Source organism: Motacilla alba, chromosome 7 (assembly GCF_015832195.1).
Source record: "Motacilla alba alba isolate MOTALB_02 chromosome 7, Motacilla_alba_V1.0_pri, whole genome shotgun sequence".
NCBI classification, from domain to species: Eukaryota; Metazoa; Chordata; class Aves; order Passeriformes; family Motacillidae; genus Motacilla; species Motacilla alba.
This window is the reverse complement of record NC_052022.1, coordinates 28,344,148-28,370,386: the sequence shown is the minus strand read 5'-3', so window position 1 is coordinate 28,370,386 and position 26,239 is coordinate 28,344,148. Positions and strand designations below refer to the sequence as shown.

The 26,239-nt window shown below is 37.0% G+C and overlaps 2 protein-coding genes across 5 annotated transcripts in view; both read right to left on the bottom strand.

Annotated features, from left to right (window-relative positions):
• Positions 1 to 369: 369 nt before the first annotated feature.
• C7H2orf66 (chromosome 7 C2orf66 homolog) lies at positions 370 to 14,190 on the bottom strand. The gene is made up of 5 exons (XM_038142618.1): positions 14,116 to 14,190; positions 3,606 to 3,669; positions 2,601 to 2,743; positions 1,522 to 1,713; positions 370 to 500 (listed from the first exon to the last, which is right to left on the bottom strand). Exons 2-4 carry the CDS (start codon positions 3,607 to 3,609, stop codon positions 1,540 to 1,542), a joined length of 321 nt encoding a protein of 106 aa, XP_037998546.1. The 5' UTR covers positions 3,610 to 3,669; positions 14,116 to 14,190; the 3' UTR covers positions 370 to 500; positions 1,522 to 1,539.
• Positions 2,683 to 26,239, bottom strand: part of PGAP1 (post-GPI attachment to proteins inositol deacylase 1) — a 38,010-nt gene continuing 14,453 nt past the window's right edge. Inside the window, exons 9-28 of one of the 4 annotated variants that reach the window (XM_038142611.1) lie at positions 26,158 to 26,213; positions 25,963 to 26,046; positions 24,560 to 24,609; positions 22,976 to 23,027; positions 22,682 to 22,759; positions 21,688 to 21,763; positions 21,346 to 21,419; positions 21,205 to 21,256; positions 20,441 to 20,507; positions 19,467 to 19,575; positions 19,073 to 19,111; positions 17,913 to 18,006; positions 17,176 to 17,266; positions 16,764 to 16,961; positions 16,417 to 16,549; positions 15,955 to 16,005; positions 14,561 to 14,784; positions 14,116 to 14,220; positions 3,606 to 3,669; positions 2,683 to 2,743 (exon numbers count right to left, since the gene is read on the bottom strand). In XM_038142611.1, the coding sequence (XP_037998539.1) occupies positions 3,636 to 3,669; positions 14,116 to 14,220; positions 14,561 to 14,784; positions 15,955 to 16,005; positions 16,417 to 16,549; positions 16,764 to 16,961; positions 17,176 to 17,266; positions 17,913 to 18,006; positions 19,073 to 19,111; positions 19,467 to 19,575; positions 20,441 to 20,507; positions 21,205 to 21,256; positions 21,346 to 21,419; positions 21,688 to 21,763; positions 22,682 to 22,759; positions 22,976 to 23,027; positions 24,560 to 24,609; positions 25,963 to 26,046; positions 26,158 to 26,213 (1,667 nt within the window). In that variant the 3' untranslated portion in view covers positions 2,683 to 2,743; positions 3,606 to 3,635. Of the gene's footprint in view, positions 3,670 to 5,486; positions 13,288 to 14,115; positions 14,221 to 14,560; positions 14,785 to 15,954; positions 16,006 to 16,416; positions 16,550 to 16,763; positions 16,962 to 17,175; positions 17,267 to 17,912; positions 18,007 to 19,072; positions 19,112 to 19,466; positions 19,576 to 20,440; positions 20,508 to 21,204; positions 21,257 to 21,345; positions 21,420 to 21,687; positions 21,764 to 22,681; positions 22,760 to 22,975; positions 23,028 to 24,559; positions 24,610 to 25,962; positions 26,047 to 26,157; positions 26,214 to 26,239 lie in introns of those variants that run through there. The other 3 variants (XM_038142610.1, XM_038142609.1, XM_038142612.1) reach the window with 3 other exon arrangements.

Here is a 26,239-nt window from a genome sequence, read left to right as displayed (position 1 = left end):
TGGTGCCTCGGCAACCTCACCACCGAGGGGCCTCAGCTCCGTACGCGGGGCGATGGGGCACTTCTGAGCAGGGCAGGGGCAGAAATGGGCGAGCGCGGCCGGGTGAGGCGCGAGCAGCCAGAGGGCCACCAAGAAAGGGGCTGTACCCACAGAGGGTCTGAACTCTGTCACAGACCACCCTGGGACACCTTCTAATAAACTGAAATGGAACGTTTATTGCCCAGCTTTGAACAAAGACACTTGGCAGTGGTTAAATGCACGCTGTTGCATTCCCCTTTTATTTACACTTAAGCACAATTCTGCTCTAGGACTGCAGTAGCCAAAGAGCGCACGTTTGTCAACAGACAGAATAATGCTCGTTGCAGCAGGACACCAGATTCCACTGGCAGAAATGGTGACAGTGAAGAAACTTTGGAATTGTCAGGTAACAGTTGAAAAGTCAAAGCAGTAAAATTTTCCTGTGAAGGTTTCCACTTGGCATGGACTTCTGAAGTTAATGCCTAAAAAAAAACCCCAAGACAAAACAAAACAAACAAAAAAAACCAAAAACAAATTCATGAGACAAATACAAAAATATCCATACACAACCAAGGTGTGATCTAAACCAAGACAAAAAAACAACGGCTGAACCTCTGTTCCCACAAAACAGTTCTGAACACTGAAAAGAACTACCACGACCATCCTGAATTATGCAGGACAAAACTTCCACCACTCATTTTCTCACTGCTGCTGTGACATGTAGTAGAGCATCCCTTCTGAATTCCCTTTTCATTTTTTTATGCACAAAATACACATTCGGGGGTGCCTCTATTTTTCATGACATAACTCAGCAAAAAGAGAATTTAGTATTAAAATTTGAGCACAGTCTTTATTATGGTTCATGATAATAAGAATAAAGCTTTGATTTTGATTATAAACAGACAAGGTGTTAAACAGGCCAAGAACAGGACAGAGCTGGAAATCCTAAGCTGAATATTGATTACAACTTTAGCACTGAAGATACTGAGTAAATCACCAAAATGCTTTGATTTAAACCTTACTGAAATTGTCAACTATTTGTAAACCACAAAAAACCAATGTTTACCGTGAATGTAAAAGATAATGTATGCTTTGCTAGTGCAGTAAGTTCTGCCTAAATGAATTTTCTTAATATACATATATCACAAGAAACCATTAATTAATCACAATTTGTAATCTTACTCTTTTCAATTCCTTACATAAAACCTGCATCCCCTATTATCTCTACATTTTCACAATTCTCCTCCATATGAAGGGGGGGAGAAAAAAGAGAAAACAAAAAAATCATTGCCTATAGAGGTCTGCACAAGCACCATGTGTTATTTTTTCTAAGTAGTAATGACCTCATAAATCTCAGCCTCAAGAATTTTAAACCCCACGTCAGGCAAGGGTTGAGGTACTACATTTTTAATTCCTTCTGAGAAAGAAGTTGCTTTTATACTTCAGTCAGAATCTTCCTTGGTTACACGTAACAACATCAGAGGACAAGGCATCCTCTTTTACCTTCATCAGCAGAATCTTTCAGCCTTTGAAATAGTTCTGAAAGGATTTTTTCTTTTCTTCATAATCTGCAAATGCAGAAGCAATAGGATCTGAGTAGAGCCTTGGTCCTTCATTGTTCACAGTGAAAGTGGCTGGGAAGTTCCTGAGATCAAGACCCCTGCCTGAGAAGTAAGCCTGGAGCGTTCTGAAAAACTGAACAGATCATGGATGTGAAAATAAACAGAGTGTGACCCATGGAGATTCGTTATCTCTACTGACACAAATTGGATGTAATGTTTATTCCTCTGTGGGATGAAAGCCTCGATTCTGATTATACCCTGATGCAGTGTAGGCAACCTAATTCAGACATGCCCACTCCATCCATGGCTTGTACATCTTATGGGAAGTCAGAAGAGCAGCAACTGTGTGCTGCTCATTGATGCTCCCCACTGAACCACAGGGGCTGTGAGCTAACTGCAGCCCTTGTAAAACAGGCACAGCAAGCCGCTGCTGACAGCAAACAGGACACCTCTGTCAACACTGCAGTAAGAGTCAGCAACAATGGGCAATTGATTTGAACTGTCCCCTAACAATCACTTCCAAGGAGAAATTAAAGCTTCTTAAAACACTGAGGAAATATTATGGGAAACCGATTGTTTTCCTTCACAAATTCTTTTTAAGACTGTGCAAGTGTTCTCTGAGTGGTATTTTCGTAGCTGTCAGATGCAAACTTACTTGTACTTCCATGAGATGAAACAACATGCAATCAGAGCACACATTTGAAAGAAACACAGTAATCATTCCTCTTCTGTTTCATAAAACAAGTGGCTGTATCATCAAAAGAATTTTTTAAGAACGAAAGCTGCTGGATGGAGATATAAGCACATTTTGAGCACTACTGTGCTCTGAGAATGTCTCTTCAGTTAAGGGGTACATCTTGACTGAGAAATGGTTATTGAGCATACAAAGTGCACAGCTCCTAACATTACATTACATCTAATGGGCCCCTCCTGCCTTTAAATTTAGACGATAAGGAGTCTCTTCATGGAAAACAAAAAACCACACAGAACTTTAGCTCTCTTTCTTGAAACGTTTCTTACCAGGTCTCTGTTTCTGGGGTTATCAAGAGGCTTCCATTTATCTTCTGGCTGGAAAGGAGCACCCTTTGCCAGTCCTCTCACAGCCAATACTACATACAGACCCAGGAGCAACACTTTCCACATGCTGGTGATGAACAGACTGCCTGTAAGAAGGGCAAACAGACATACTCCTTAAATCCTACAGAGCTGGCACGGGGAACGCACAAAGCATGTGAATCCAAGGAAAGTCTGCCCACTGCAGATTACATCCAAGTGCTATCAACCCTTAGTTTTCATAGTACTAAGGTCTTTGGAAGAACAAATTATTCTGAACAAGTGTTTCCCATACCAAAGCTATTTCTAGACACTGGACTCTCTTCTGAGGGACCAGTAGAACAATCAACACAAAATATTACATTTGTAAGTTTACGTTTATTACATAAAGCCATTTTCAGTGGCTAATACAGCACCAGACCTCTGTATGCTCCAAGGAGAATGCAAAAATATGACTCAGGATCCAGAGAGCTCAGTTATATAAAACTGCATTAAATTTTGCTACATATAATAATAAGTGCAATGGTATTTAATACAGCCTGGTCTAACATAGTAGAGATCCATTTCACAACTTGACTCAGGGGGAGAAAAGGAATTCTCCCTCTCACATTCTTTAAAATAGAGCTTACCAGGGAATTTGGCTTTGGCTTGCCCCTTCTTGGTTGGTCTCCTCGTAATCTGTGAACAACCTGATCTCTGCACTTATATTTCTAGTAGACTGTAGGTGGGTGTCAATGACGTTAGCAGGAGCTCAAAAATACAGTAATGATTCCATTTCCAACCATGGCATAAAGACCCTTGAGAATTTCATGCTTGATACTCTTCAGACCTGTTGCTATCGAACAGTGCAGTACAAATTCCTCCCAAGCCATATTGTAGAAATTGGTAGTAGGCATACAGGAAGTTTAAAACAAATCCCAGGAGAAATGGCACAGCTATATCAAAATATTATTTTTAGTTAAAAGTAATTACCCATATCTCTTGAATGGTGACTAATGGTTTTCAAGTAAATGAGATATGGATCACTCTCTTGATGCTGGAAAAAGAGAGGGAAAAGTAAGGTCTGCTTCAATATCCAAAATCATAACATTTTAAAGGAAGCATTGCTTTCCCCCCCGATTTTATCAGCAGTTAATATCCTCCTGTCACACTAGAAACGAAGACAAAGGCTGCAAGGAGGACTCTGCTAATTTACCTTGGCCTTATTGCATAGCATTCTTCATATCAAAGCTGCTCATATTTTTTATTATTTCACTGCACTCTTTTCTCTGCTATGTAGATGATACATGATTTAGCATCACATAAAATATCTCCCTAAATAGACATGTTAAAATTAAAAATATTTGACCATCACCTTATTCCACAGTGTAGATGTTTATGTCTGACTAGAAGCTTCACATTTTTCTTTGGTTTAAATTTTCAAAGCAAAATAGAAACCTGCCACCACCCCTCCAGGAAGGTGAAGTTTTGGACATCCAAACATCATTAGCAACACAGTAATCAAAATCCCAGCAGTGTTATATTTGTGACTACAGTAGTATATAAAAATTCAAGACAATTTATCCAGCTTGCTTATTATTCTGCATATTTGGATTTTAAAAAAAAAATCATACACACAAAAAAGAAAATCCATTAAGCCTCATCAATTATGTTTCATAACACTCAACTTCCAGATAGTGGACTCATCAAGAACAGAGCAGTAGCAGAAAAACTTGAAAAAGGCAGGTCCCAGCACAAGGGAACTGTCTTTGTTGATCTTCTAGGTAGATATTTATTTCAGCTAGAAGTAGAAATATGGTCCTGCAGAGAAAATGACAGGGAGGGGAAAAGGCAAGACTTACAGTTTGGGATTAGATTTTAGGTCCTTCTTTATCTTTGGAAAGAGGAGGGGGAAAAAAAAGCCAGAAGAGCTGGCAGTTTTCTTCTACCTCTTTTTCTCCCCTCAATTAATTTCTTCCTTTGATTTCTTTACAAAGAACTGGGGCTATGCAGTGTATTCAGCTAGTAAAACATACCAAAGTCATCTGCAAATATGAAACAAGCTTTGTAATTGGAGGAACTCAGACAATGTGGGTGACTGATGAAGCATGCAAGAGATTCAATTAGCATATATTTTCTGTGAGCTGTCTGAAAAGAAAATCCCTACACACTTGTATTGTTGCTTCCTGAGCTAAAGCTCTGAGAAACTGTTGGAGCTAAAAAGTCTGTTTAGACCTATAGCTCATTTTAATGTGTGGGTTGGTCTTTTTTTAGTAATTTCAATTCTTTCCTTCAGGGAAAGTCAAATATAAGCAGAACACATTCATATTAAAATACTATTAGTATACTTACACTGACTCAATTAAATTGCATCCTCATTTTTGAGGGCAGTAGCTAAGTTTAACAAATGCTGTCAAAGCCAGATGTCAGGGGGCTGCCTTTCTAATGCACCCAAATTTAAGCATCAGGATTTCTTGATAAACATCGTCAATAAATCAAATATTTTCAAACTGTCTATACTAATTGTATAGCCTTTCTAGCACAGGAAGTAATGTTCATGTATGTTTGAATGAAATTGCTGTGAAGATGAAAATGACGATAGCATTGCTTGCTCAATTCCACACAAGTCACCTCTGAAATGTAAAAATTTAAAATATACTAGTTTAGCTGAGAACAAGTTTTATACACATGATGCTCTATATAAACTGTATTGTTCAGCACTTTGAATTTTATTGCATTTCCAAGTCATGAAGCCTAAGATGTCGGAGTTAAGATACTGAGCCAAGCTTCATCCTGTCTATCCAACTATCTTTACTGCATTGTACTTGAGGAGTGAAAGAAGCACCTGTTAAAGCACTGCTCCAACCACAAGGCTTTTTGTTTACTACTTTTATTTTCTGCTTAGAATCCCAAGTATTACAAGTCAGAAGGAAAAGCACCAAACTGCTCCACATGAGTACCTGAGGCAAGACTAAAGGCAAACATTGCTCACAACACTCATCAGCGTGTTTGTACAACAGCGTACAGGTAACACAACACTCCACACAGCAGCACTGGCAAGTGGCACTTTTTGTGAGTTACAACCTTTTGTACCAATGCAAGCACGTTGGAATACTATACAAAAATAGACAGAAGTGTTTCTTTAGCAGGGGATTTGCTATACAATGTACTTAAAGTCATGCACACTTATGTAAAAAAAAAAAAAAAAAGACAAAAAAAAAAAAATTGAAGTACACACTGCAGCCAGGGAAACCAGGAAACAATACAGGAACATCCCAGAGCAGCTCTCAACGAAGTTGCCCTCAACTACAACAAAAAAGTATCTAAATGCAGTTTTTAAAGACTGAGATTTCATATTTCAGTAATTACATCATCATCTGAAAATACCTCTTCTCCAAGGTTTTCTCAGCATCTCACAAGACAAGGACTTCGCCGAAGTTTATGATACATGACATGATCTGTAAGAACTTAGATCTAAACATTTTTATAAGCACAATGATTTGCATTATTGAAGCATTTATAGATAAGACCCTGTCAACATCTCTAAAAACCTGTAAATATTAAGAGTTCGTTCATGTACAACATCAAATTTATGGTAGCTACATAATAACTGAAAACAGAGGAGGAGTTAAAAACTTCTAAGACAGATTGCTTGAGAAGTGATAAGATTTTCCCCAAAATTACATGTTTTCTTCAAAGTTTTAAGTCCTTTTACAACCAGCAAATCCTTCCCTCCCCACTAATCACCCAAACCAGGTATTTTGGCCAACATTATTCTGTCTTTGTGCTTGAAAAAACAATTAAAAGTCAGCGGGGAGTCAAGTTACACAGTTTCTCTCGAGTTATCATCATACATAAAGGCCTTAAAGGTAGTTCTACCTTCTCAAGGGTTTCAATACTAAAATATTCCAGTGGCTAGAAAATCACCAATGGCCAGGAGTGCTGAAACATCACCACAGAATAAAAAGTGAGGTGACTGGAATGAGTTTAAGCAGCAGGGAAGACACAAAGATGGTGTGTCCAGTGTTGTGCTCAGCAGCAGCAGCAGCACTGTGACACCCAGACTGCAGCTGGAGCTCAGTGAAAGGAAATGTTTTATAACTTTGCTGTGAATTGCTTCAAACCAGCTCTGTGACCAGCTGACAGGCAGTTGTTTGTGTGCATGTCTAAATACCCCCAGTACAACAATAAGCTCCGAGTTGGCATCACTTTCCAAGGTTCAGTGCTATACGGGAGGGGGGAATCAGAATTTGGGGGGTTTGCTCAAAACACACAAAGAATCCTCTAGAGACAAATAAGAAAAGCCAGCAGTGGCTTTTCCTGAGCTCTTTGTATTAAAAATATACGTAAGAAATCCTTCTACTATATTAAAACAAGATTCTTAGATCTTAAGTATTTCTAGTTTTCTTTAATGACTTAAGATAAAACAAGTGTAATTTTTTTTCTCTAAAGGAAGGGAATCTACATGAGAATTTTCAGGGATTTACATGTGACTATTTTTCCTAAAAAGTAAAATTTAATATTCAAAACTTCTGGAGTCTTAACACAAACAATCAACTCCGCCCCTGACTAGTTTTCTTCTCACACCAGTGAAGATTTTGCTATTTAATGGCTTAAATACAGTATTTTGCTTAAACTAAAATTAAGAGGAGATTTTTTTTATTTGTTTTTTTGAGGACTAAAGATCAAAATGTTTAAAAATAATTTGACACACAGACTTCAAGGCTGAGACATACATCTGTGACTAGTTTTCCTTCCTTTCTTCTGGTCACAACAGAAAGGCTTGAAAAATTCAGGTCAGCTAAAGCTTTCTGACTTTGGTTGGTGTGATTCCAAACAAAAAGTATGCTGTATTTGTCATAAATCTTCATTTCTCTTAGTGTAAAATGGGGTCAAAATAATTGTTTTATGCATTTTCCCCAAATCAAGTTTCAGTATGATCCACACAAATATTTTTGGTCAACTCCAAAAATCAAATATAAGGCTACAGAAGTCCACAGGCTACAGTTAGAGTGTATTCATTTACTGGTTTAAGGCACAGTATATATCTATTTTTTTTCTCTCTAGAAAGCTACAAGTTTAAAGTCACAGTGAGGAATTTCACATTTCAGTTTTGGTCTGGCACTCTAATTAAGTGTCCTGTCTACTACCTGTAGACTTCTGTAAAGTATTCCAGCTGTCAGGTGCTGCAGTCTCAAATCCTTTTTCCAAACTCAGACTGAAGTGGGTGGAAAATACTGAAGCCTGAATTGATCCTAAAATAGTGCACATAGCCTTTTGTAAAAATAAACATCAACACACTTGCACTTTGATACTTAGATATACCCTGAAATTACTGAAGTTGCAGGGGGAAAACAGTCTTGGCTGGTATTTCAACAAACAGAAGGAATCTACAGGACACAGCTGCTGCACTTCCAGCCAGGTCAGTCCTAGTTCCACTGTTCTGGGAACATCCTCTTGGCACTTCAGGGCAGGGACACTGCAAACCAGAGAGAGCTGCATGTGCAAGGAGGACCTGCAATGATGTGCCACAGATAATAAATATTATGATGTTCACCACTCCTGGTTTTTAGAGACAAACTCAGCTCTGACAGCACACACATTCCTACAGAATCCAGAGCACAAGCTGCCAGTAACTGTAGAGAGGAAATGCTTACAAGGTTTGTTGATGACAGCATGAATAGCAAAATCTGTCTACTTTAAAAATGCAGAAAGAAACTTTACAACTTAAGAAAATAAATTCAAAATATCACAGTTCAGGTTTTCATTCTACAAGGCAAAAAGCACATATTTGAGGCAGTTATGTGCTTAGACACCTGAAAAATTGAGGGCTGGGCAGATTTGCTCAAGTAAGAGCTACGGAATTTTCTCTCTAAATGCTTAAAATTTTTAAAAGCAGCAATGTCTATTAATAAGACAAAGTGCATACTTTTAACTTGAGTTTGAGGATAGATGAGTTGATTAAAAGCTTTGAACACGTTCACCCATAAATAAAAATATACATCAGAAAGTATAATCTTTGCAACAGGTTTTCCAGTTTTCTAAGACTTGATGGATTCTAATATTCTAGTTCAAACTTCTGGCTCTGAAAAAAAGGTAAAAATTGTTTTTTAAAATAAAAAACAAACTAATTTTGAATTGTCCTCCATTGTCACACATTTCCTAAAGGCTATACAACAGCAGTATGTAGCTTTAGTGACAAAAGTATGTCTCCCCTAAAAGAACAGTGATGAAAATTTTATATTTTACAGTGCTAAATGCTTACAAAAGCTAGCCTGATTATCTCCGAGAAAAAAAAATGCAAAAAGTCAAAGCTGTAAATTAAGTGAGAAAGGTTCACCATTAAAACATTAAATGGAAAATAAGCATCAAGAATTCAGTCTACTTTACAAGTAACAATTTTCTAGTACCTTAGTGACTTAGAACAGCAGCACAGTTCTGTACAGACTCCACAATCACTTCCAAAAACATTTTCATAGCTCAGAGTATTAAAGGTCAGTAAATGGCTGGTTTTATCTCAGTATAAATACAACAGAAGTCTAAACACACTCAACCCTGTATTGAAATAACTTGATTCAAATGAAAGTTTCTGAAATGTTTACATTTATTAATGACTACATAACAGACTTTATTCTGTGCTGTCAGATGGATCAGATTTATCAGATTTCAGAAGAACACCAAGTGGGTTCATCACTTGTTACTGGCAAACACATGGAAAATGAGATGTATCAAACACTGACATATGCAATGCTTTTGAGGTTAAATGTCAATACATTTTATTTTATCAGTCACTGACTTTAAAGTTAGTCCAATTAGGTTAAAGATGAAAAATTCACTTAGGCATACCAGCAGTCTCTATGCCTTCTGCAATGTATTGCTACTGCACTGCTTACAGTTTTGTCATTATTCATCCATTTGTTTTGAAACGTAGCAAAATAGGGAATAAGGAATGATTTGCTACATGAATTAGTTCACTCAAAACCAGAATCAGGGCAGAACTCTAAAAGTCAAAAATAATATTAACTTAAATTCCACTTACTGCAGGTTTCTTGGAAATAAAACATACTGAGAAACCTCCCACCAGAACCCCCAAACCAATCCTCTTTCAACAGGATGCTGAAATGTGACCCACTGCAACTTTTAAATCACAACTGAGAAGATTAGCTTTGGACAACATTAATTCACTCAGTTCCAAGGTACATTTGGTAATACCAGTGAAGATGCGAGTTCTTCCTTATCAGACACAGAGACTTTCTATGAAGTGTTAGCTACACGTGTCAGCACGATGAGACTGTGAGGAACGTGTCTGATGACATCAAGCAGAAGAGATTACACATTTCCAGAGTAATTTCACGGTATGAAGTTATCACCAAAAGCTTCTCATTAAATCTCTCCCTGTCAAAGAAAGATTCTGCTGTACCAAAAGTTAGTGGCATTTAGTATTTTAAGTTCTTACCCTGTTTCCTCATTCTGTTTCTGATAGCTTATAAAAAATTATATTAGATCCACATAAATAGTTCTTATTTTGAATGCATCCTGAGGTCTAAACCCTTACAATTTGTGCCTTGGTCTCTTCCCACATGGTCTAGATAATCTAAAATGTGAAGAATAAAGTGGAATTTTTATGTAATTAAAGGTAGTAAGAGACATTATTAATGTATTTGCCAAAAGCTGTTTTATAAATGCAGCCCACTCATAATAAAGGATATTTCAGTAATATTTACATCTCCTTATATATGCAATTAACAATATATATATATATATATAGGGTTATCCTACGTTTCTGCTGAAATGATAATTGAGCAGTGGCAGTACTATAGATTCACCTAACAGAAGCTTCTTGTCCAAAAGTAACAACAAACAATCATTGTCTTTTACCTGAAAAACAACCTCGGACTGTTACAAAATCTAGTCCTTTTCAGAATGACAAGTAGGAGAATTCATCCTCTCTCAGAATGGGATGAATTCTAAGACTTGTTCTAATCCTATTACCATCCATTGATTGTATGGCAAATCTAATTGGGATTAGACTCCTAATCTGCCAAACAGCTGAAGTTGTCCAGTCCATGATCACTGCACAATCCAGACACACATTCCTGCCAACAGTTTAAATCTATTAAATGGCACACAATGCATTTAAATTCAAAATAGGAGTCAGACTTCTCCTCCTTTCCCCACTAAAGCTAAACCATCTCTGAGAAAAGGGAGTGATGAGGGAGATGTGAAAAACTCTCGTCATCTGGGATCTCAGACTCAGGATTATACCTGTTCCTACCTCCAAAAATCAGGCAGGAAAATACACAAGATACTGAAACCCACTTTATGAAGAGAGTTCTAACAATCATCAACAGAACTCCAGCTAAAAAAAAATCATTAAATAAATAAAAAAAATAAAAAAAAGTGTTATCCTATGCTGCTGTAATTCAGTAGGTTTCACTTTACGGCATATTTTGAAACCTATGAAAGATACTAAATATGGAGACTGTTTCATTTCCAGCAGTTCCAACAAATGGATTCATGCAGAAAGAGCCTGTTAAGGTGGCAAAACAAAATCAGAAGTAAAATAGAGTACTAAGCCAAATGGACCACAAAAGTCAAGGAAAACAATCTTCCACAGAAATCAGACCCTGCACATTTCACAGCCTTTGCCAGCACTAGTGCAGTTCTGCCACCATCTTTCATTCACAGCCATTTGCAAGTACAACTACTCTATTCTTTCTCTGAACAGCAATTTCTAGTTAAACCAACTGGTGCATTTAGCTACAAGTACAGTAAGTCACACAAATTATCTTATATACATATACTGTAGCATACATTTGATTAGAAAATATCAAGATATAATCTATTCAAATAACTTTCTGATTTACAAACACAATATATAATCCAACCTTCTTTTTGAAAAGGTTAAGACTAGAATATCAGCACATGGATTACTGATAACAGTGACAGTGGTTAGGCTAACTACAATACCCTTACTCAGTTACAGCACTTTTAATGACTTACTAATAACTTGAACTGCTGACATGGATATAAGCAAACAAAACACACGTGGCTTTCTTCCCGTTTGTCCTTCATTTTGGAAAGTCACTGTGTGAATTGAGTCTTTCCAGTCAGCTCAAAGGAATTGACCCTAACAACACATTAGAAATAACTGAGGCACTTAGGCAAGATTATTAAGATATGATGGAATTAATGGGTCAGGCTGGCTGTACTACTGTATCAAGAGTATACTTGATTGACTGCGAGCAGCAGATTTCCTCTTGGTATTCCTATAAGATGATTGAGTTGGTCTAGTATTTCCAGCTGAAGGTAACAGGTATGTGAGACACAGCAGAGACAGCTAACACAGAAGCAAGTAGTAAGCTCATCTCTACACAGAATCAATACATCATTTAAACCTAAAGACTGCTGAGATTTCTTCTGTTGGCAAAACACATGCCCAGGGGACAGAATTCCTTACACATAGCTATTGTAGGCTTTATTATAAATGGCAGTCACTGTAGCATCTAGGCACTAAGATAAAATTTATACAGAGCTAATTAATTATGGTCAGTGTTTCCCACTGTTACTGAGTTTGCCCACATGCAGAAGTTAGCACTGTATGGCAGGACAGGAGCTTGCAGGGTTGTAACTATTCCATTCACTTTATGTATTGGTATTTATTAGGAGATGGCTGGTTCTCTGTTTAAAATAGGAAAAAAGCCTGCCTTGTCTACTTAGAAAGAGTGCAGCAACTGCACTGTTAACAGCATATCTCAATTTTTGCTAGCTTCTACATATGGACAAAGTCCAAGGATTAATTTCAAAATTTCAGAGAAAACTGTCAATGTTTTAAAACAACATTACAGCAAACTGTTTATGAATCTGCTGGTATCCTTCCTGAATAGAAAGCTACATAGAATACTGTTGTCTTCTCACTCTCACAAGAAGTAAAATGTGTAAGACTTGCAATAATCTCACAAATGTTCAACTCACGCTGATTGAACAAATGATTTGATAGAAATAACAGTTCTATATAAGCAGTACATTCTAGTTTGTCTAGACACAAATGTGGCAGCTTTTGAATGTAACATAAAATAATTCAAAGTATACTTGGCTGTGTGGTTTTTGTGATAGTCACAGTGTGCTTGAAATGTATTGAGTTTAAACCAGCATATTTCGGACCTGCACAAAATGCAAGTTCAGAACACAGACACTGCATGGCACAGTGAGTAAAAAAGGTCTGTTTCCACAAAGCAGTAAAGTGAAATACCAAAGTGTCTACAAGGCAGAGTATTGAGATGTTGCACTGATATGATTAATGTGCTTATACACAGTTAAGTAACTCCATTTTCAGAGACATGAAATAAACACCAGGAAAAGTTTTCTAAGCAATATTAATAAAACCACGAATTTTCTGTAAAGTATTCACAGTTCTGTCCTCTTTCCCACGTAATGTAAACTACTGATCATATTAATTTAGGCATTTCTGTGATGCAATTTTTCCCATCTCCAGTGTTAAGTTTCTAGGGTGCATTGTCCTATATAGAATGAACATCACACAAAACAGCACAGCACATGTAGAAGAAGAGAAAAGGTTACAAAGTGTGGGACTCTGTATAAATGCATTCGTCCAAAGGCCAGCATTGCAACAGACAAAGGGAGTGGAACTTTGGCTGCAATCTTCAAGAGTTTACTGTAAGCATAGAGAGAAAAAAAAAATCATTTTGTAGCCACATATGCAGAAAGTATGCAAATGCTGTATTTCATCTTCCTTTGCAAAAGAATTTCTATTTTGTTAATAGAAATTTTGTTAAGGCTTTGTTAATCTTTAAAACTGAGCAACTAGGTCTAATACACCATAAAAATTGATGCATAAGCAAGAGAAATAATTCAAAAAGGTTAATGTCATTAAAAATATTATATTAATTTAGAAATTTGTTCTCTGTCACATAAGATCACTTGAGATCACAGGTACTGGTCAAGAGAATAAATAGCATTTGTTATTATTGATTGTCATTCATGAGGCATTAACTAATTTCAGATCTCTACAAGAAATATTCTGTCAGCAAAATCAAGTTCTCAGAACTCCTTGATCCAGTAGAGAACACATTAAATTTCTACTCTCATAAGGGGAGCTGCAAGAACCTAACTATAGTCCTGTAGAATTCCCTTTTCCTTGCAACTGTCTGACAGTAATTGCTCAATGCATTTGGATTCTGTGACACTTGAAAGGATTCAATGAATTGTAAGTTAAAAAGTCACATTTCAAGAAGTTCCTTTGCAGTCAATTGCTTAGAAGCACACACTTCATTTATTTCCATGTGGCAAATCCAGGGGATTTTTTCCCTCTTAGGGAACTAGAGGTACTTTGCACACATTTTAGCTCATCTTTTAGACTTAACCATATGTGTTCATGAATCTCTAGAGAGGGTGAACAATTACAACATAAATTAAGTTTTACCACACAAATGGTAATTCACAAAGATGCAGGAAAGCAAAACTAGAGACTGGGCTACAGTACCTTGATTTCACTTCAGAAGTACTTGAATTCATTAGAATTTCTAAGATGCAGACGAGGATAATAGCTGTGGATCTACAGGGATCAGGATCAAGTCTAACATTGTACCTGCAAAGAAATGGTTTAAAAAGCACATCACTTCTAAACTAGGCTGCCAAATAATATCCATGTGCTGATGACAAAAAATATACATTAAATGTATATAGCATCCCAGCCTGATTTTAAACCCCTTCTGAAACATTACTTTCTTCAACATATCACTGATTCACTTAACACCTATTTACACCACAATACAAACCAGAAAGGACAGAGAAAACAATAATAATTAACAGAAGTCTTTAAAACTGTAAAGTAACTAATACTGTAAAGAATCAAACATTTATAATTTTTACTATCTCCAGAAGTTCCTGTAACTTTCTTCCACCTTTGTGTCAATTTAAGAATTTACCTGAGATTTTTTAACCAATAAATTAAAGATGGCAAGTTGAGCAGCACAATCCACGTGAATAAATTAAGGACTGTAATGTGCATCTTAAGACTGTTAACAGCTTCAGCAACTGTTTTACTGTTAGAAGGAGACTGTGTTGCTTCTGGAATGCTGTCCACTGAACTCTGGGCTTTGGCTGTGTGTGTACTGGAGTTCTGTGAAGTTTCTTTTGAGTGGCCTGAATCCTGGAAATGAGAGACAGAAGTCACAAAAATGTGCACAAGCTTGTAAGAACCCATGCTGGGGAAAGAGGAGGGGAAAAATATTCTAACAGTATCACAGCAGCTGTGATTTAGGAAGAAAATCTGCAATTTATGCCTTTAAAAAGCCACCAAGAGTAAAGTTCAATTTTAAAGTATCTAATTTAACCGGAAATTTCTTATACACTAATAGTTCATATGTCTGTGGAAGAAAAGAATGGAGACTGTAAATGCTCTGACACCAATGAAATGAAAAGCACTTCCTGGAAGGGGGAAGAACAAAATAAAAGGAGTAATAAAGCATGGGGGTGAAAAAACACAGATGATCATTCACAGGAAAGATATAGGAAGTAATGCAACTGGGAGTGAAATATTACCTGTAGGAATAAATAGCAAAGATCAACGAATGAGTTGGCAGATACTAACTTTCAGTAACAGAAAAAACCCCACAAATGAAACAAAATAATATATAGAGATGAAAGGAGAGGATTTTCAACTAAACACATGAAAAATCCACTCAAAGAAACCCAAAGAAAACTTTCAACAACTTTTTGTGCCAGACTTTGCTGTATGTTTGCAAAAAAGAGCAGGTAGTTATCATATGCTGTTATCCACTTCTGCTTACATCCTTGATCCTATACCTTAAAGTAATCCAGAAAATAAAGCTCACACTGCATGGAACCCAGCACTTCTTCACTGTGTTTTTAACAGCTCCCTATTTACAGCAGTCTCAGTCCATATTCATCTAACACATCCTATTTGTCATCTCTGGACTAAAATACCTTGAACTCCACACGCTGCCTCTCTAGAAAAAGCAGTTTTACTTCCAGTATACGTTATTACCTAATTTTTTTATTTTTTTTTTAAGATAAGCTATGCATAACCAAATACCAAAATTTAGACAAACTCTGTTAATCTGTGTGTATCCAGAGAGAGGATTTTCTTCTTAGATGACAAGTTCACATGGCAGAAATTCTGAACAGCAGTCGTGTGATGGAGCAGGCTGCTCATGGCCCGGCTGTTCTTTCACATCACACATGCAGCAAGTGAACTACAGCTACCCAGTCACTGCAGCACAACCTAAGAGTAGCAAGGCAGAAGTTTGCCAGGCAATTTTTGGCCAGAGTTTGGAACAGAAGCAGGAAACAGACTCACCCTGTTGTGCACGGTCTGTTTTGCTCTTACAGTTACATGCAGTTTTACAACCTGTAAGACAAGCAGTTACTTGTTTAGTAAGGATTCTTCACATAAAAGCTTTAGTGTAGGAAAAGATATTGAGGACTCCTTACCCTTCAGGGGAGGTATTTGTTTTTATAACATTGCCTAGCTATAAGTTAAAGTTTCCAATTATCTGCATTGTTATAGTGGGTACATGGGACAACAGATTTCTTTGTAAGAAGCATTAACAAAAGAAGAAGAAAAATTCTACAGATTATGACAGTGATAAATTAGAAATACCTATTTCAAGTATGATAATAATAACATTTCTTTTATGTATGAAAAAGGGTAATCTGGATTTTTGCTTCTAACTTGGGGTTAAAATTAATTCAAAATTAATTCAAAGCACCTAAAATTTTCAATTCACTTAAAAATGCAAAATGTTTAGCCTTTCAGTACCTTGAACAAGTACTGAAGATAAATAATGAGCACAGCAAGTGCACCACAAGTGGTCCAGCTAACCAAAGCAAGAGATATCATCCCACAGAGTCTGCTGGGTGTAATCAGCTTATCTTTCTGAAGTTCAGGAGGTCTGAAAAAAAACCAAAACCAACAAAATTCCTGTTGTACTTCTTCCGACATCAGTTTCTGCTTTCAAACCCAGATGTCTAAAATCATGTATAAATTCAATCTGCCCAGAATTTTATCTTGCCCAAGCATTCACACAGAAGCAAACAAACAAAGATCAATTATCATGGTCAAAGTCATCTAGAAAAGTATAATTATATAGCATCACGTTGTTTTACCTAATCAGAGTTAACCATAATGAAGAGAAGAGTCTCAGAGATGTAGAGAAAAATACTCCACTCCAGTAGGCAATGCCTGTCCCAAAAAGAAATAGAATCAGGGACACAAGGGGGAACCATGCATCCTGACTACTCAGTACAGCAGCATCCACCTCTGGTAGTGACAGTGATTCCCATATCTCTCTAAACCAGTTAAACCTGCCAAAAACATGAAAGCAGTATTATTTATCACTTCCAATTGCTCTTACAGTTAGATATCTATCAACTATTCATTCTATTACAGTCTTTCAAGCAAAACAACAGTCAGGTGTTTACAGTGACTACAGATAAAATAATATTCCTCCCTAGCAACAGTTATACTGAAACTTCTGTTTTGGAAACTGCTTTAAACAAATAAATGATGCAAACTCACCCCTGCAGAAACACAACAATGCTTATAAGAGGTTCTGCTTTGTAGGGCTTTGCTGTCCTAACTAGTTCGAGGGAGAAGTCTGAACACTGGCCTAGGATCAAGAACAGAGAGCATCTGTAGTTACTGCCATGTCACGAACTTCAACAAACAGCATCCACAACAAAATGTAAATTCTGACAATGGTGAGTTGACTTGAAAACAAGATAACCCTGTCTTCTAAGAGTACTGCAAGGCTGCATACTTTACCACCAAGGCCCTTCTCCACTGGGTCACCCAATTAAGGTAATATGGCACATGAGCTTCTAGAGACATTGTGGAGTTTGCCACAAACTCCCTCTGAATTTTAATAAAAATGCATTTTGTCTGAAGATATGACAGCATAACAAAGCTGTAATGCAAATCTCATCTTCCTGCACGTTAACAATGTATTTTAAACTTTTACATGTATTTTTAAGTAGATTTCTGGTAATTCTAAACTACTGTACAACACCGATATCTCACAGAGTGGGACTGCAATTTAAAATAATAGAGAAATATTTTGCTACAACACAACCTTGAAGAACTACCAGCCAAGAAAAAAATAAAATGAAGAGCATGGATCCAAGTATTTCCATAAGTTGAATGATATTTAGCTTAAAAAATTCGCATCTAGTTAGTCTTTCATCAGTAAACTCAACAAGCAATTTCCCTAAATACATTTGTGACAGAGAAAAATATACAGATTTTTAGAAAGCTACCTGTTGCTCTCAATGTGCTCAGTTGTCCTCCATAAGTAAGTAGAATATTAGAAACAATATAGACTGGAAAAGCACCAGCATGGAACCTTACTATCTGAAAGACAAGGATAAAGGGATATCTTCACTTCTATCTATTAAAATATATTTAAAAAACACATACACAAATATTATCATGAAGCCAGAATAATAATGAGATTAGAAAAACTTTCTTGAAAGATGCAGCTTCTCATTTCAATGCATATCTGATAGTCTCCAATAGCAATTAATGTTATAGATGGGAAATACTAGAATCTCTCATAAGCAGTTAATGAAACAGGTTTGCATAAATGATCAAATTAGAAGAAAACCTGGGGTTTTTTTTCTAGTCAAGACAAGTATGAAAAAAAACAAAGTATCACATTTCAGAAAAGTAAGTTTAAAACAATTTAAAGGCCACTTTTCAAGCAAAATCTGCATACGGTTATTATGCTTTTAGGCAAAAAACTTTTGGAAGCTATTATATGCATGTATTAATTGGCTTCCACTCTCTCAAGTAATGATTAAGATACCAACAGCCTATAAATTCTATAAATGTTGTAAAATAACAACAAAATGAAAAATCCTTGCTCTAAATGCATATATTCATGCAGAGAACCTTACCAGTTTTATTCTAGCACTACACTTAGGTGCTTGCAAATTAATTACTCTTTAGATGCAGAGAACTGCAGATGGCCAGTCTATTTTTACTGATCCCCATGTCGAAACGTATTCTTCATTGATAACCAAAGAAGATTTGTTGAAAAGGAGCATATGGACCTACTTGGACTTTTTCTCCCAACTTAATTGATGCCAAATGTATTTTAAAGTTTTAACAGCACTGACTCATCAGGCAAGAAAGTTAAAGTGACCTACAGATATCGAGCTCACCACAAAGTCACATACTCCACATTTACAGCAGCTCTTTAGAGCCAGAGAGCTTTTCTGCTCCTCTAAGGACCAGGGCCTGACATTCATCCGCGAGGGATCCTTGCCAAGGGAAAAGGTTGCAAAATGATCACTGAATAGTGCTCCTCTTGGCATTAAGAAGGAACCCGAAGTGCCGCAGTAGGGAAGGGAGGAAGTAAACATTTCTATAGATGCTACTGCCATAGAAAAACCAATTTAGTATTAGGTGTTCTTACTTGCCCAAGAACCTGTAGAAGTGATGTCTTCAGAATTACCTTGAAAAAAAATATATATTGTTTCATACAATGGTAAGCATAAGTAAATAATACTTTAATTTTTAAGAAGTAAACTAAAGTTCTAGAATACAGCAATCCTACAACTAAAATGTACAACACCTTACTATTGACAATTAAAAGCAAATGCTTTAAAGTTTTAGAGCCCAACTTTCAGTACTAACTCAGCTGTTGCAAAATACTTGTAACACACACTAGATGCAAAAAAGGCCAAACAGCCCACCTGCAGATTTGCTTAGTATTTATTTAGATTAATTACCTATGGTTTAAAAGACTGAATTATGCAAAAATTATCCAGTAATGCAAACTAGCTATAAAATAAAACTGTTGTACTCACTTCATACTGACAGTCTGGGGAAGAGTAGATGTTTAACTCTGGAAGGCTGCTGTCACTGTGAGGCTGAGCAGTGTGCAGTTTGGCAGAAATCTCAGCAAGAGATGGAACTCTGAAACAGCAACTTACATGGTCACTGCTGTCCTTATAACCAAGCAGAAAAAGCAAACATGGCTCAGTCTTCAACAAGTGCACATAAAGCAGATCTACCACACCAAGTGTCACCTCAAGCTGGGAGCAAAATGGAACTTGTTCATCCTGTCACAAAGAACTACGTAACATCCTCAATTCCCTCTCCTCCGAACTATCCTGGGACATGGCACTAAGGAAAGCAGACAAGTTCAGTGAACACACTGCCTGATAGAGCATGCAAATATGCTGAGTGCCAGGAAGGGAAAGAACACATCCTCAAAATACAATTCAGTTTCCTGCAAGCATGAAGCTGCTGGAAAACACAGGGGGCTGAAATTGTGAGGTATCCTTAAGACTTCTAAAATAAACTAGAAATACAGTTTTCCTACCATCTGAAATACAGTCAGGTTGTTCAACTTCATAAGTGACAAATATATTTCAAGCTGTATAGCTTGATTTTTGTCAGGACTATGCTGCTGAAGCAATCATAGGGCTGCTGTGTAATCCAAACCTGGCTTCCAGGAGGAAGCCAGCATCCAGAGCAGCCACTGCTCTCCACTCATGAGAAGGCCAATGATTATCCTGAGAATTTCGGACCAGCAAATCTGACTTCTTTTACAAGAAAATTAGTGAGAACCATTAAGCAAACAATTAGTAGGTATTCTTATTCTAGAAAAAGTCAAAACAACCTTGTCCACAAAGGCAGAAAGGTAAATGAGGAAAAGATGCAGAAGCCAAACACTTAAGACTGGAGAAACTGTCTCACATCAGAAATATTACCACAAGAGGATGCAAATAGTCTTCAAAAAACATATCTAGAAGTTATTAATTGTTAAAGTCCTTACTTTGCTACAGTTATTGAGTCTTCATATGACCAGGGGATATGAAGTCTGTAAACACTTGGTTTTCTTTCTGAAATGGAACAGCATTAAAAAATATAAACTTAACTAAGAACCAGATGTGGCAGCTGTCTCTAAAAACTACAGGGCCAGTAAAACAAAGGTGGCACACAGATCACTACACAGTATCTCCGGGCTTGCAGTTACATTGCAATTGACATTGCAATGCAGATCAGAGCAGTTAGCAGCAAACAAAAACTACATGGTTAAACTCAGGCTGTTACAGGACAAGACAGTGAGACATCAATGTTTAAATAAAGAACAGTTATGAGAGGAGTTCTGCTTTTCAGTATGAAACAAAACCGCAGTCTAATAAAATTTATCACTTTCTTTTTTTTGAAACAGGGTCCTTTAGCAACCCATCCTGTTTAAGCTTATGTAGCTCAACATTCAAATATGAGTCCCATTATCAGCAAATAAAAATCCTAGGCAAATGTGCTTTTCTTGAGAAAAACTTCCAATATAAGGCAGAATCCTAATGAAAATTCAACTTCCATTTGCTGGGAAATAAGAAAAACAAACATTAGAAGACTAATTCCTCATTTGCAGTGATCCATCCTTCTTAAAGTGGGAAGTGAGAGATATTAGCAGACACATTTGAACAGACCATAGCAGCATTGCCTAAACTCCACTGCATGAGAAGACTTTAGTTTCTACAAATTTTCAACAATTTTTTTTATAAATTTGTACTTTAGAAGACTTCTATTTACCTTTGAGTGACTGGCAGTGACTGTCTATATAAATTTTGAAAGCTTGATATATCTAGAACACACAAAAAAAATAGAATTCACTCACTTTTCTCCAGAAAAACAGTGGTTACATTACCTTAAAAACTTAAGTAGCATTCTTACTTGGTTGAAGTGCTGGAGCTGTACATTGTAAAGCAATCCAGTTGAATTTAATAGAATTTTGCTTGAAGAAAACCCTGGAAAAGATACAATATTTTCACTTATTAGATAAAATTATCTGAGAACTCACTACATATTCAGATTATTTCTTTTCCAGGAGAGTTACATACTTTCATATCTGTAAGTCTAAACCCCCACATTTCTTATTTCTTTGTTACTAACAAAAGCAGTGTTAGCTTTAGTGAGAAACAACCCCCAAAAACCTCCTGACCTGACATTTTTAGGCAAATTTATTATCCAAAGGTTAGTTTTCCATTTTTTCCAAAAGCAATATGCTATACTTACCAAATGAAAAAAGATGTGTTACAGGGAGCTGGACTGTTCTGGAATCCTCTTTGAAGAATTCACAGCCCAAAGTATACTGCAATTGAGGACATTAAAAACAGATCTAAACCAAAGCACAAGACCAGAAAGCCTTTGTACTTGCCAAACTGCATTTCCCAAGTGATCTCTCCTCGATCTTTGCTTACCCTGAACATTGTGCATTACTAATTTTACTGTAAGGTGCCTCTGTCACAACTATCTGAAGATATACTCAGAGAAGAACATCACACTCACTTGTGCTGTGAATAATTTCTTGGCTCGTGGATTAATATACCACAGACTCAGAGTCTGTATTTGTGTCACAGAAAGCAATGATTAGACTGGAATCTGATTAGACTGGAAAGTACTCTGCCATTTCCAGGACTAACTGGAAAGGTCTGCCAGATCCAGATGGGTAACACACCAAGCCTTCAAATGTCCCTCTTACTGGGATCCTGAGAGCCCTTGATGCAAAGATATCCATCTCATTTGTGAGATTCAAACTGTTAAACTCTGCACAGCTCAGTCTACTACATCATTTGTGGTTTAAGAGCTAGCAGAGCTATCTGACCTATGCTTCCCAGAGTCCAGGTGTGCTGCCTTCGGTTATCTGTATTCTCTGCTAACCTGGGTAAGAGAAATGACTGTTCAAAGGTATGAACATTCAGGAAAACAATCAGAGTATTAAGAACAAGGAAGATTACCATTAGAATCTCCAACAAGAACTCTAAGAACTGATTTGAGAACTGTGTCTTTGTACACGTTTCAAGTGCTATTCATTGCCTTGTTGTTTGCTGTTTTATCAAAGTGTTTCTGAGCTTACAGAAGCTACTATCAAACCACACTACACTGTGGGTCTATGGTTTCTCAAAGTAACTTAGCACATATTAAATATACTTCCTTTTCCTCCTCTCATAGCACCTGAAAGTTATGAATACACTTAAGCAAGCAATTTCTGAATGTCATATTTTTTTACCTTATTGCCAACTGCAGGTGGTACCTGAATGACAATGTGGGACAAAGAAGGATAGTCCAGAAGTTTCAGCATTACAACCTTAGAAACAAAGGAAAAAAGAAAGAAATAGCAAAGCCATTACTGAGCAAGCCCCTTCGCTTGCCCCTTGCCAGTTCCTAGTTGTCTACCTCTTGTACTCTCTTCCTGTGAAATACAATCTGTCCCAATGCTCCAAACAGAACAGCTCCTTCCTCTATGACTTGCAACAACCCCCGTGAAGCACCTCTCCCTCCTACAGGTTAGGTACACACTTACCTTGGTGGTTGGAAGTAACTCAGCTCTCCAGGATAAATCAGCAGCTTCCAGGCTGTAAAAATGCATGCACATTAAAGGATGAGCATATTCATTATGCAGGCCCAGCATTATGGCAGTGGATTAATATACCAGCTTCTCTCTCTATCTCTGAATTAACATTTTAAATTGAGAAGAAATTTGGGAGTACTGCTACCACAGTAATTTATCCCACTGCAGTAATTTCAGGGAGTGCAAATCTTATTTGTGCAAAACCAAGCCAAGCAAAGCTCCAACTCTCTCCTACAAAAAACCTGCAGCACGTATTACAGGCAGCTCAGACACAAAATGAAGACTTAATGAGCTAAAACTACACTAGCATTGAATTATCGTGCAGTTTTATTAGCATCTGTTAAACATCAAAACCACAAATTTTCCTACAAAAACATCTAAAATACATCATATAAATAAAAACAATTATTAGCTGTTAAGGAGCTTGCAGCAGTTCTAAAATGTGTTCACACACTGAACTGCAACATATCCATTTGGTCACTTCAGGTTTTGATTGTCTGAATACCAGAACACTTCTGTTTCTCTAAATAGTGTTCATGACCTCAGGACAGTCCACAGCCAACCCACTATTGTTAGATGAGGTTTAAGTAGCAGTGCTGAACTAGTAACATGCACTTCATGCTGATCAAAGGTTCTACAAAGGAGTAACAGCCAACTTCTTGGATCAGGAAAAAGTAATTGTGGCATTTGGCTATCTGCTGGAGGCAAGACTCCAGCTGTACACCTCAGTGATGCCAGAACAGATAAAAACTCCGCTAGTTCAATTTTGCTTGGAAGCTTTCCCTGATTTGAAGGGTAGATTGAATTTGAGTTTATTTTACAAATTTAAGCTAAGACAATGTTTTAAATGTATTGTGTAATGACTGTCATAACAAATAACCACTAAACCACACACCCTTCCAAATACTTTTCATATGACAGTAGCAAATTTAAAGTAAGAAAGAAAGAGATGCTTTAATCTACTCCTTTGAAGGCTCTGTGTGACATTTGATGTCTTTTGTCATAGGATTCCAAAGAAACAGAATGACAGATTGGTTTGGGTTGAAAAGGACATTAAAAACCATCTAGTTCCAACAGCTCTGCCGTGGACAGGGACCCCCTCTACTAGACCAGGTTACTCAGGACCCCATCCAAGCTGGCCTGGAACATCTCCAGGGATGGGACACCCACAGCCCCTATGGGGGAGCTGCTCCAATGCCTCACCACCCCCACAGTAACAACTCCCTAATATCCAACCTAAACCTGCCCTGCCAGTTTAAAGCCACTACCCCTTGTTCTGCCACCTCAGCCCTTGTGAAAGGTCCCTCTCCAGCTCTTGCTATGAAGGTCAAAACCACAGCTCCCTGAAGAAGAATGTCACCTATTTTAAGAAAGCTATTCTTTCCTGTTTTCCTGGTGATACAGAAAGCATGAATTATTTACAATAACGATTTTAATTCCCAATCCCTTCCTACCAACGATAATTTATACACTTGAAATTCAAACACAGTCTCACAAAACCCATCTGAATAAAGAACAGGAATTGCTCATACTCACCACATTGATGAATTAGTGTTCATGCACCCATAAATCCAGCTATTCGTGTCCTGTTAAATCAATACCATAAAATACTACATTACCTAGGTGTGATTGCATTTATAAATATATTAAAAATACTGACTACTTCAGACAATGCAAGGTTTAAAACTGATGGTAATTAAAGGACTGATATCATAATCTTGCAATTATAATTGCAAGGACAGAAAGGTGAAGCTTTAGAGTGAATGGTGGGGGATTCTAGGAACCGTTTTAAATAACTTCAATTTGCCACACTTTATATGAATAAACAAAGTTAAGCAAACATGCTTTCATAAATTCTCTTTTTAAAATATCCACCTTACATATAATATTTAATATCTTCTAACTAAAAGAAACATCTCAAGGTACTCTTCTAAGCAGTAGAGGAATACTTTGGATATTTAATGTTCTACTGCTTCGTCCCTTGAGAATTTAAGTGTTCTGAAGCAACAGCACCGTGATGCAGCTCTCAGACCTTTGTTTGTTTTGTACCTCCCTCCTCTCCAGGTGTACTGGGCCTGTGTTTCAGACATGATAACAAGGGCAAAAGCTACCCTACCAAAGCACAGCTAAGATCACAACATCCATGCAAACACTGAAGGTGCCACCGAGAAGGACAGTTACAAAAGCACCAAACACAGACAACTGCTGCTCACAATGGTGACATGAATGCCATCTTTGGCAAGGGGAGGAGTGGCAACAGGGACAGGCAGGATGAAACGGGAAAGCATCTCAATTTTCTTGCCACTAATGTAAAATACATGAGTCTGAAAAGTGTATTTATCCGTCTTCAGTTTGCCAAATTAGGTTCATTCTTGTATAAAATTGAAAAAAAAATTGGCTGAATGTATGTGTCTCAAGCTAAAAATACAAGAAATGCACATTATGGTGTTTCCTTTCATAGGAGACAACTGAGATGGTGCTGTCTCCTCATGTGTCTTCCATTCACTTTCTCTCCTTAGTGAAAGATCTCTGCAGCCTTTCAGGCTCACTTAAATTTTATTTTGGTAAAGCAAACCTATAAACAGCTTTCCCAAATTAGAATTACGGCAAAAACACAGCAGCACTAAAAACAACTTCTTCCTTCAAAACTATCAATACAGAACTGCACTAAATTAAAGGACACAGTAATGTAGAGCTAACCAGAAGAGTCGGGAAGAAAACATCTGAGGTTCAGGTGCCATTGAAGGTTTCAGATCTTGAATACTAAGTGTGGCATGCTAAAACAGGTAGTACCTCTGACATGCATTAGGCTGTGACTGTAAATGGATAGCAGCAATTTCAACAGCTGCTCATTAACTGTCTTAAGACTGCAGCAAATGGAAATTAAAAAAACACATCTTTATAAATGAACTCCAGACATTAAAGAAGTATTTTCTCACCAACATACTATTTTCACAGAAAACATGACTGAATGATTTTCTGTGGCTAGCAAGAGGAAATGCGAAATATTTTCCATCAGAATCCTAAAAAAAAAAAACCCAAACTCATTAGTAAAAAAAAACAAACCACAACCCCTCCCAACAAAACAGCCAAAACAAAAACATAAACACACAATGGGGAAAAATATTACTTACATTGTAAACTGAGTAAGTCCATTTTGAGGCTTTGACTGTAATCCAACTGAAAGCTCCTAAAAATAAATATTTCAGTATGCTG

Coding starts and splice junctions, on each gene's coding strand:
- C7H2orf66 (XM_038142618.1), bottom strand. Junction 1,714..2,600: donor ACCCCAGAAACAGAGACCTG/GTAAGAAACGTT, acceptor TGATCTGTTCAG/TTTTTCAGAACGCTCCAGGC.